We start from the raw sequence: 12,428 nt of genomic DNA, 5'->3' as shown, positions 1-12,428 counted from the left end.
TAGAATTTTTTTGTTTTTCTTTTTTGTTTGTTCGTTGTGGTCCAAATTTGGTCGTTGGATTCTTGTTTTTTTTTTTAAACAAGAGTTTGCATGAAGTTACGTACAATAAGAGAAAATGATAAAATAAATGAATTATTTTATCATTTTTCCAGATCAGTCGCCAAAATGACGGCAGTATTAGGTGGGGGTCTTTCCGGATTAAGTGCCGCTTACTACGCTCTCGAAAATCCAAAACTAGCTCCCGTAATTTTATTAGAAGCTTCGAGCCGTCTCGGAGGATGGGTCCAATCAAAAAAATCCCCATCCGGTGCAGTTTTCGAGCTAGGCCCCAGAACAATAAGACCCCGTGGAGACACGGGTCAAAATACCCTAAACTTAATCGACGATCTCAAGCTGGGTACGAAACTTCGTCCCATCGCGGTCAATGATCCTGCCGCTAGCAACAAATTCATCTACACCAACAACAAATTACACCCTCTTCCAATTTCGCTAAAACCCCTCTTCAGAACATGTCCGCCCTTAAATGAACCCCTCATATCAACAATCTGGAGAGAAATTCGCCAACCTTCGATTATAAACAAGGACGAAAGTCTCTACAGTTTCATAGAAAGGCGAGTCGGAAGTCACATAGCTGATTACATCATAAGTCCGATGATATGTGGAATTTGCGCCGGAGACGCGAAGGAAATCAGTGTCAAATTTCTGATGCCATCTCTCTTTCGAGCTGAACAGCTTCACGGATCTATATTCCGAGGGATGATTCACGAGAGATTATTTGATCAGATGAAACCAAAGAAGCCGGAACCTTGGGAGATAGTTCCTGAAAAAACGGACAAAAGTATCATGAGTTCAGCTGAACGAGCTCAAAAGTCTAATTGGGCCATCTGGGCTCTAGATGGAGGCATGGAACAATTGCCGCAAGCTTTGGCGAGCAAATTGTATCATAAACATTTACACATCCGGCTCGGAATTGACTGCAAGGAAATTTTTTTCAAACCGGAAGGAGTGGAAGTGCGGGCGGGTGATCAATCAAAAACTTATGAGAGAGTCGTTTCGAGCATACCGGCGAAAAAGCTTGCCAGACTTGTGGAGAATCAGCATCCTGACTTGGCAAATGAGTTGGGGGCGATTCCATCAGTCACGGTGGCTGTGGTTAATTTGGAATTTGCTGGACACGTTCTGCCGATAGATGCTTTTGGGTTTCTGGTACCACCGAAAGAAGAGTTGCCGATTTTGGGAGTTATTTTTGATTCTTGTATTATCAAACAGGAATCTACGGTATGTAACGAAATTATCTTTCTTTTAATTTATGATTATGATGAGATTTTAACGCTTAAAGGGCATACTGGGTGTAAATCACCCAGCGACTTATTTCCGCTTTAACAAAACGTACCAAAATCAAGAAAATGGAACATATGGCGCCAGATTAACAAATTACATGGAAACCTATTTTTCTATGTCATTTTCACATAATTTTGATTTTGATGATTTTTATACGCAGTTTAACATCAAAAAAATGTTTTGATCATGCAAAGTACGATGTTTCATTTTTCATTGAATTGAAGCTTTTATTTTTCAAAATAAATACCTTCTTTTGAAACTAATACTATAAGACTAATTTTAGTTTTGAAGCGCCGTATCTCGGAAGTATTCAGGTTAAATTTTATGTAAAAATATCAAAAACATAAAAAGTTATGATTTTTAGAGTGAAAAAAGTTATTTTTTAATTTTTTTTTACAAAAAGGATTTTTTTAACTACTTTGAATTTCAAAAACTGTTGTGAAACCTTTTTTGCTCTAAACTAGATAGATTAAACATCATTAATTGATTTTCTTGTAAAAAACTGACCAATACCGTCGGCACAGCGCACGTTTGAATACCCTTGGGTACCTAACACCCAGTATGCTCTTTATGTAATTTTACGGAAATGTACCCTTTAAGGGTTAATGAAAGAGCTGAATTTTCAATCAATTTGTTCACATTTTCAACCCAAAATATGAATTTTGGAAGAAGAATTAAGATTCATTTTCTACGAAAAAGATGAATTTTTATCAACTTTGATCAATTTTTAAACAAATAGTTTAATTTTCCACCGGAAAAGAGGAATTTTTAATAAAATACATATATTTTTCAACCAATATATAAATCTTCTACCAAAAAGATGAATTTTCAACAAAAAAATATCAATTTTTAACCAAACAATTGAATTTTCTACCAAAAAGATGAATTTTTTAACAAAAAAATATCAATTTTTTATAAATTGGTTGAATTTTTAAACGGTAAATACTAATTATCACTAGAAGATGTACTAATTGATATTTAAACTAAAAGGAATTTAATTTTCAACGCAAAACAGTTTAATATTAAAAATGAAAGATAATTTTTTAACAAAATACTTGAATCATCAACTAAAACTGATTAATTTTGAACAAAACAGTTTTATGTTTAATCATAAAATTGATTTAAAAAAATGAAACAAGAAAATATCAATTTTTAACCAATACTTTGAATTTTTCACTGAAAAAAACGAATTTTCAATCAAATACATATATTTTTCACACAATATTTAAATCTTCTACCAAACAGTTAATTTTTTTTACCAAAAAAGATGCATTTTTTTAGCAAAAAATATCAATTTTTAACCAATTAGTTAAATTTTTACGAAAAAGACAAATTTTTAACAAATCAGGTACATTTTTTCAACCAATATTTAAATCTTCTACCAAAAAGACGAATTTTCAACAACAAAAATATCAATCTTTATCCAAGTAGTTCAATTTTCTACCAAAAAGAGGAATCTTTAACAAATTACTAACACTAATTATCACTAAAAATATAATAATTGATATTTAAACCAAAAGCATTTTAATTTTTAATAAAAAACAGTTAAATATCAAAAATGAAAAATGAATTTCTAACAAAATACTTAAATCCTCAACTAAAACAGAATCATTTTTAACAAAACAGTGGCATGTTTAATAAAAAAACTTTTTTTTGTTCACAAAAAAGACAGATTTTCAACAAAAATATAAATTTGTAACCAAATAGTTGAATTTTCTACCAGAAAAAAGGGATTTTTCAAGAAAATACATTTTTAACCAGGTAGTTAAATTTTCTGCCAAAAAGACGAATTTTCAAAAAATTACATACATTTTTAACCAGTCAGTTGGTTTTTTTATCTAAAAATGCTCAATTTCAGACCGAAAATTAAATAGTTGAATTTTCATTTTAAAAATGAATTTTTATTAAAAGTTAAACGAATTTTCTACAAAAGAGTTCAATTTTTTACCAAATTGTAGAATTTTCAAGCCAAGCGGATGAATTCTAGATAACAGTTCAATTTTCTCCCTTAAAATACGAAATTTTGACCAAGAATTTAATCAATGATATTAAAACCAAAAAAGATTTCAATTTAAATTAACCAAATATTAAAATTTTTTAGCAAAAAGACGAATTATCAACAAATTACATAAATTTGCAACCAATTAGTTTAGTTTTCAAACTAGTAAATGATTTGAACCCAAAATATGAATTTTTAAATGAAAAGATTCATTTTCTAATAAAAAGATGAATTTTAAACAAATAAGATCAATTTCCAACCAAAGTGTTAATTTTTCAAACTAGAAATAAAATCATAAATAAAAAACGGTTTATTATTAAAAATGAAGACGAATTTGGCACAAAATACATACTTTTTTAACCAAATATTGTAATTATCTAGCCAAAAGACGATTTTTGAACAAAATACTTTAATCATCAACTAAAACAGATTAATTTTTACCTAAACAGTTGCATGTTTAATAAAAAATAAATAAATTCTTCCTAAAAAAGATGAATTTTGAACAAAATACATACATTTTTAACCAATTAGTTAAATTTTTGCCCTGAAAAGCCGAATTTTCAACAAAATCCATAAGTTTTCAAACAAATATTTAAATTTTCTACCAAAGAAGATGAACTTTCTACAAGTTACATACATTTTCAACCAAAAAGTTGAATTTTTAAATAAGAAATCATCAATGCTTAACCAAAAATGGAATAGTTAAATTTTTATTTAAAAATATGAATTTTCAATAAAAAGTAAATGAATGATCTGCAAAACAATTAATTTTCCACCTAAAAATAGTTCTTTTAACCAGAAACGATATAATTGTTATTTAAACCGAAAAAGATTTTAATTATAAATAATTATAAATAATAATTTTTTATTTAAAAATTGATTGTCTACCAAAAGACACGAACTTGAGAAGTTGAATTTTTTACCATAAAAGACGAATTTTCAATCAAATATATACATTTTTTAACAAATATTTCAATGTTCTATGAAAAAGACGAATTTTAAACCAATTATATTTAAATTTACAAGCCAAAAAGATGAATTCATTACAAAAAAGTTGAATTTTAAACTGCAAAGAACCACTTTCACACAAAAAATTAGTAATTGAGATATAAGCTAAAGAAGATTTTAATTTAAAATAAAAAACAGTTTAATTAAACGAAAAAAAAGATTTTTCAATAAAATATTTGAATTCTCATCTAAAACAGATTAATTTTCTCGTCAAAGAGACGAGTTTTCAACAAATTACATAAATTTTCAACCAATGAACTACATTTTAAAACTAGAAATGATTAATTTTAGACCAAAAATTAAATAGTTAAATTTTCATAAAAAAAAATTAATTTACAAAAAAATGTTAACGAATTTTCTACGAAAAATTTAAATTTTTTACCAAATTGTTCAATTCCCAAGCCAAACGGATGACTTTTCTACGAAGCAGTTAAATTTACAACCTAAAAATACTAATTTTCATCAAAAAATGTAATTATTATTATTTAAACCAAAAAGATTCTAATTGTTAAGAAAAAATAATTTCGTTAAGAAAAGACGAATTTTTATTAAAATACTCGAATCTTGAACTAAAACAGATTAATTCAATCAAAAAATTGAATTTTTTGAAAAAAGACGATTTTCCAACAACATATGTGCGTAAATTATCAACTAAATAGTTGAATTTTTTACCAAATGTTTGATATTTCAATAATAAAATACGAACTTTCTACAAAAAAATAAAGAATTTTCAACAAAAAAGTTAAATTTCTTTTAAAATTGTTGAATTTTCGAGCTAAATATGAAATTTTCAACTGAAAGTTAAATTTTCTACCATATTGTTGACTTCTTAAGCCTAATAATATACGAATTTTCTATAAATTAGTTGAATTTTCAACAAAAAAAAATATTTTCAACCGAAACAGATTATTTTTTAACCCAACAGTTGCATTTTATATCCAAATAGGGTAAGATTTCAAGACAAATAGATGAATTTATAAACTAAAATGATGAATGTTTGACAAAATAGTTGTATTTTCAACCGAAAAGAGATGCGTTAGTCAAGAAAAAAATTTTTTATTCAAATTATTAAATTTTGAATCCAAAATGACAAATTTTCTACAGGGCGATTGAATTTTCAACAACAACAAATTAATTTTTAAATAACGAGATTAATTTTTTATCAAAAAGATTCAACAAACATAAATTCAACTAAATCCATGAATTTTCAATTCAGTAGTTAAATTTTTAGACAAAATTGGGCAATTTTCAATAAAATAGTTCAATTTTTTAGAGGAATTAAAAAAAATTTCTAGCCAAAATAAATGAATTCATTTGAACCGAGAAAAAAGTGAACTTTGAACCAAAAATAGTAGAGAAAACAAGAAAAAAAAGAGGATAGGGAAAAAGTGAAGTCTGCGATAAATAAACAGGAATTTAGATCATTTAAAGACCAAAGAATGACATTTTAAATTAGCATTCCAGTTCATTTTTAACAGTTTCAAAATATTAGGTTACAAAACTGGAAATTTTGCTTAAAAAAGAAAGAGTGACGCCAAAATAGGCTGTTTTTTGGCCTATTTTTTGTATCTCGTTAGCGACCTGGTGAAAAAAATATAAAAATATATTACAGGTATACAATTAGTCGTCAGTAAAAACCAAAGTGAGCATCGCTTTTTGTGTTTAATTTTTTTTTAAATTACCCCTATTTAGGGGTTGAGAAGACCCCAAAAAATTAAAAAATAGAAGAAACCACTAATTGTAAAATAATTTTGTCTTGGTTCACCCCAAAGATCTCCCATGGGGTGAAATCATCTCTAAAACACAAATAAAAATAGTGACCTCAAAGTTAGCCTATTTTTCGGACCTCCCTTGCGACCTGGGGAAAAAATATAAAAATAGGTTACAGTTATCAAATTACTCGTAATTTAAAACCAAAGTGAGCATCGCTTTTCCTTTTTAGAAAATTAAAAAAATCACCCCTATTTGGGGGTTTAGAAGATCCCCAGATAAATAAAAAAAGGAAATACCACTAATTATAAAATCATTTTTCACATTAACCCATTATCAATTAGGAAAATTCGTGAATTTACTTTTCTAAGGTTTATTTTATAGAAAAAATACAGTGAAACATGATTTTGTAATTAGTGGTGTTTCCTATTTTTTTATTTTTCGGGGGTTTTTCTGAACCCCTAAATAGGGGTGTTTTTTTGAAATTTTTAAAAAACAAAAACGACGCTAGGTTAAAAAAAGCGATCTTTGGCGTCACTCTTTAATTTAATATTGCTCTCTAAAGTGAGTCAAAGGCCTGCTATTGTGTATGTATTTAATTTTAGGAAATAAAAATAGTAGGTACTAATGAGTACTGCTAGTACTAATCCATATTTTTTCCTTTTTTTTCTTAAAAAGGTACTGACAGTCATGATGGGAGGAGCCTGGTTTGATAAATACTTTGGAAACAGCGAAAATTTGTCTACAATAAACGATCATTTGTTATCCGTCGCACTGGATCAAGTGAAATCAATCCTTAATATTAAGGCAACACCAATCTCTTCTAATGTTTCTATTCTGAAGGACTGCATTCCACAATACATTGTGGGCCATAATGAGCGAGTAGACCGTATTAAAAATTATATCTTAGAAAATAAACTTCCGTTATACTTGTGCGGTGCTTCTTATGATGGTATTGGAGTAAACGATGTCATTTTTTCAGCAAAAAAGGCTGTGTCTAGTATCGCCTAATAAGTATTTTTAGTTTTGCAAATGAAAATAGTGCATCTAAAGCAGTGATAAACAATTCCAGTCGTTGTTATATGTACATAGTAAACAGTGAAAGTATGTTACAATTTAATAAATATTGTTTAAAAATCATAATTCGTCTAGTTTCCTGAAAGGTTTGATTTCCCTTTCCTTTTCTTAATCGTTAGTTGCCTCTGTTCTGCCGCGACTTATACGTTGTCCCTGCTCTGCTGCTGCTCGTACGTTGTCTCCGCTCTGCTGCTGCTCGTAAGTTGTCTCTGCTCTGTTGCTGCTCATATGGTACGTTGTCTCTGATCTGCCGCTACTCATACGTTGTCTCGGTTCTGCTGCTGCTCATACTTTGTCTCTGTTCTGCTGCTGCTCATACTTTGTCTCCGCTCTGCTGCTGCTCGTAAGTTGTCTCTGCTCTGCTGCTGCTCATATGGTACGTTGTCTCTGATCTGCCGCTACTCATACGTTGCCTCTGCTCTGCTGTTCATACTTTGTCTCTGTTCTGCTGCTGCTCATATTTTGTCTCCGCTCTGCTGCTGCTCGTAAGTTGTCTCTGCTCTGCTGCTGCTCATATGGTACGTTGTCTCTGATCTGCCGCTACTCATACGTTGTCTCGGTTTTGCTGCTGCTCATACTTTGTCTCTGTTCTGCTGCTGCTCATACTTTGTCTCCGCTCTGCTGCTCGTAAGTTGTCTCTGCTCTACTGCTGCTCATATGGTACGTTGTCTCTGATCTGCCGCTACTCATACGTTGTCTCGGTTCTGTTGCTGCTCATACTTTGTCTCTGTTCTGCTGCTACTCATACTTTGTCTCCGCTCTGCTGCTGTTCGTAAGTTTTCTCTGCTCTGCTGCTGCTCATATGGTACGTTGTCTGTTCTGCCGCTGCTCATACGTTGCCTCTGCCCTGCTGCTGCTCATACTTTGTCTCTGTTCTGCTGCTGCTCATACTTTGTCTCCGCTCTGCTGCTACTCCTAAGTTGTCTCTGCTCTGCTGCTGCTCATATGGTACGTTGTCTCTGATCTGCCGCTAATCATACGTTGTCTCGGTTCTGCTGCTGCTCATACTTTGTCTCTGTTCTGCTGCTGCTCATACTTTGTCTCCGCTCTGCTGCTGTTCGTAAGTTGTCTCTGCTCTGCTGCTGCTCATGTGGTACGTTGTCTCTGATCTGCCGCTACTCATACGTTGCCTCGGTTCTGCTGCTGCTCATACTTTGTCTCTGTTCTGCTGCTACTCATACTTTGTCTCCGCTCTGCTGCTGTTCGTAAGTTGTCTCTGCTCTGCTGCTGCTCATATGGTACGTTGTCTGTCCTGCCGCTGCTCATACGTTGCCTCTGCTCTGCTGCTGCTCATATTTTGTCTCTGTTCTGCTGCTGCTCATACTTTGTCTCCGCTCTGCTGCTGTTCGTAAGTTGTCTCTGCTCTGCTGCTGCTCATATGGTACGTTGTCTCTGTTCTGCCGCTGCTCATACGTGGTCTCGGCTCTGCTGCTGCTCGTGCATGGTCTCTGCTCTCTTATTAAAAATTCCTATATAGCATCCTATATAGGATCCTGTATGGTTCACCTATAGGTGCCACCTATCGGAAATTACATAGGATCCTATATAGGTGCCTGTGTAGGACACTCCCTAATAAGGTAACTAATGGCACGGATGTCTCCAGGTGCTCGTGGAGGACCAAAAAAACTTCTGCACATCCGTAGGTGCCATAGAATACTACTGCGCACCTGGATTTGGTTATAAGATCCAATGTCATTTCCTATAGGTTGTACCTATAGATAAAATATATAGGTTCCCACGTAGGATTCTTTGTAGGTTCCTATATAGGAACCTATATGGGAATTTTTAGTAGGTTCTACCGCTAATCATAAGTTGTCTCTGCTCTGCCGCTGCTCATACGTTGCCTCTGCTCTGCTGCTGCTCGCCCCTTGTTTCTGCTCTGCCCAGGGTTGCGTACGTAATATACCTCAGGTATTTTACTTAGTTTTTTACAAGTAAATGTACATTACGCAATTTATGTTTATAGTTTTTCACATGTAATTTACGTTTTCAAGATAGCGACAGTACTTATAGAAAAAACATCGAGGAAAATGACTCGAAATTCTCTATTATTAAAAAATTATTAGAGGCTGCAGGCCCAGAAATTCCTTTTGGAAGGAATTAAATTTTATTTTAAAGAGGGCAAATGGCAAAAATTTTGCTTTTTGCAACACATGCAATCGAGTGTTGTCCAATTGGGCTGAAGAGAGACAAGAATCATAGGTAAGCTTCAACTAATATTCAACGTTCCTGTAAAATAATAATTTTTTAAAAAGCCTTCTAATAATCATTAAATATTCTAAAAATAGTTTTCTTATTGACGACAATGGAAGAATTTCTAGATACAAGCAAGGTAGCTAACCGTCCCGCATTCGGAGCTCGTGTTTCGCCTTAGAATTTGTTCCGCAAAAATACTTGTACTGCATTGCCTACTTTTTTGCAATTTACAAAAAAATTATAACCTTACAATGCATATTACGTGCGCATAAAAAAGTATAAAATCATCTGTATTTTTATGTCGTACGCGTGTTATGATGACTTGGTCCATGATGCCGTGTCGAAGGCGAACATCGAACGAACCTATCCTGCAGAAGTTTTAGGTCACCTCTTTTTTTATGACTAAATAAATTATCTTCATTTTAATTATACCAGAGCTAAAAAAATGTATCTTTGAAAGATTGATTGTTGCCGAAATTCTGTATTAAATAAGCCCAGGGTGAAACCAATTTGTCTAGTTTTTTAGTAGATATTCCAAAAATAGTGTAAATGTTCAATAACTTCCAAAATAGTCAACATTTTTTTATGTTATTGGGCTCATTTTGAAGCTATTTTTTCATAGTATCACAACAGCCTACGAGTATAATTTCTAAAAAAATTTCTTTTCGAATTTCAAGACCTTGAAGTTGTAATAAAAATGTTAGAAAATTTTGATAACATCTTATCTGTACGCAAATCAGAATAAAAGATAAATAAATATATATTTTGAGGAAATTACATAGAAACTTCATGATTCTATGTTTCATAATTTGACAAAAATATTTTTGTCACCAAAAATAATATTGCAATTTTTCCAACTTTCTTGTTACAAATTCAAGTTCATGAAATGCAAAAATAAAATTTTTACGATTTATACCCATAAGATGCTGTCATACGGTGCAAAAAAAGCTTCAAAATGAGCTCAAGAACATAAAAAAATGTTGCCTATTTCGGAAGTATCAAAAATTTAAGGAAACATTGAAATTTATACTATTTTGCAATATCTACTTAAAAACTAGACAAGTTGGCTTTACCCTAGACTTATTTTATACAGAATTTCGAAAAAAATCAACCTTTTAAAGAGAACATTTTTTAGCTCTGATAACTTAACTGACTTTACATTTGACCTACTTGTTTTTAAAATTTTATAACAAATGATTTACTTAATCTCACACTTGATAAATCCCTGAATAAGTGACGTTTGTTACATTTAAAAAAATTGTGATTAGTAAAATACGTATTATACGTATAAAAGTTCGATTTACGTATAACCGTGCAAATCTGGGCCTCTGCTCACGTTTGACGTAGAAAACAGGTTAAATAACCAGGTTAAGGGCATGTAATACTTATAAAATTGTCGATTTTACCAGTTTTAGGTTTCCCCGGCTTTTTTTCAAGAATAATAAATATTTTGTCTTACAAATATGGAAAATGATAGCGAACATGCTAACGGACACCCACACACACTTTTTTTGTAGGTTAATTCAAAAAAGTTTTAATTTAGCACAATATGATTAATTTGCATAGCGTTTAGGAAATAGTATCGATTTTTTCAGTGTTAGATTCTCCGGCTTTTTTCCTAGGATAAGAAATATTTTGCATTCAAAATCTGGGAAATAATAGCGAACATACCAACGGACGTCTCCGCACACTTTTTTTGTGTTTTTTTTTATCAAAAAATTTTGGATATTGCTAACAACGTGCGTGTATTTTTCGAGGTTATGTGTGTTACAATTCACCCGAGCGTTAATTCCAAACTACACAATGTTTTTGGACGAAAACTTTGGACTTACAAATAAACGTAGCAACTAATCTCCTAATCAAAAAAGTTTATTTCATAAATAATTTCCAGATTATCGGAAAGGCAGAGATGAAAAATGACGTAACCTCAAAATAATTCATATGCATTAAATTTTTATTTAGCACAATAAATTTTTTTGTTATTATCCCTCAAACAAGAGTCCGGGGACGTCCGTTATGATATTTTATACCATCTCCGGATTCAGTTTAAAAAAATATTCTTTTTTGTGGAAAAAAGCCGGGGAAAGTGGAAACTGTAAGTATCAAATGCCCTTAAAAAACCTATTAAATTACGTACAAAGATGGCTGACCTGTAGAATTGTACATAACTTTAGTTTTCTGAATTTCTGGTACCAGTTTTCCAATGCCAATATTGTTAATTAAAAAATAATAATGTCGACTAAAGTGAAACAGAAACACAAAAAAACACTCGGGACTTCCATAAATTCCATGGAATGAGCTTAATTTTAAACGTATACAAGTAAATAAATACCATCAAAATCACCCAAATATAGCGCAATTTTTATTTTTCAAAATAATATAAATAATGTTGCTCATAAGCGCCTTCTGGAACACAGGTATGTAAATAATTGTAAAATATTGTTAGATTTTTTATTTAAATATTTGTAATTGATATATATTTTAATAGAATTTTTTATGAATACCGCCCAGCAAACATGGTTACAGAACAGATCTATAACTGTTCTAGAACAGTTTACGAACATGCGAGTAACTATGTCATCCACCATACTGTAGACAAATTCTGTAACATTTCTAGAACGCTGTGACATACGATCTGTAACATTTCTAGAACTCGGTTACCAGTGTTATGTAACAATTCTGTAACAGGTCCAGAACGCTGTGACAGCCGATCTGTAACATTTCTAGAAAAATACTAGAACTTTGGTACGCTGGGTTGTAAAAAAATCTAATACAATTGGTATAACAGTTCTAGAACTGTTATTTATCAAATACGAAACATTGTTATGTAACCCTCAACGCAATAGGATATCCCGGGATATTTTATTTGACCCCATTTATGTCTCGGGTTATTCCAGGGATAACCCGTCGGAATATCCTGCGAGGCGGAAATTTTTTATACGAGAGTGGATTGATAAGTTTCCGGCCTGACCAAGAAAAACAACGTTTTTAAGAATATTTTTTTTTTATTTCTCAACATAATCTCCTCCAAGGCTGATACATTTCTCATAGCGGTGTTCTAGTCTAGTAATGCCATCTCTATAGAATGATTCGTCAA

At 31.7% G+C, this 12,428-nt stretch overlaps 1 protein-coding gene across 1 annotated transcript in view; it reads left to right on the top strand.

Annotated features, from left to right (window-relative positions):
* Window positions 1-7,201, top strand: part of LOC117170236 (protoporphyrinogen oxidase) — an 18,878-nt gene extending 11,677 nt beyond the window's left edge. The window contains exons 2-3 of the mRNA XM_033356863.1: window positions 153-1,278; window positions 6,737-7,201. Of these exons, the coding sequence (XP_033212754.1) occupies window positions 166-1,278; window positions 6,737-7,069 (1,446 nt within the window). The 5' untranslated portion in view covers window positions 153-165 and the 3' untranslated portion in view covers window positions 7,070-7,201. The remainder of the gene's footprint in view (window positions 1-152; window positions 1,279-6,736) is intronic.
* Window positions 7,202-12,428: the final 5,227 nt, after the last annotated feature.

Source organism: Belonocnema kinseyi, chromosome 3 (assembly GCF_010883055.1).
Source record: "Belonocnema kinseyi isolate 2016_QV_RU_SX_M_011 chromosome 3, B_treatae_v1, whole genome shotgun sequence".
Classification (NCBI taxonomy): domain Eukaryota; kingdom Metazoa; phylum Arthropoda; class Insecta; order Hymenoptera; family Cynipidae; genus Belonocnema; species Belonocnema kinseyi.
Note: the sequence above shows the minus strand (reverse complement) of the source record. Positions and strands in the feature narration are given on the sequence as shown.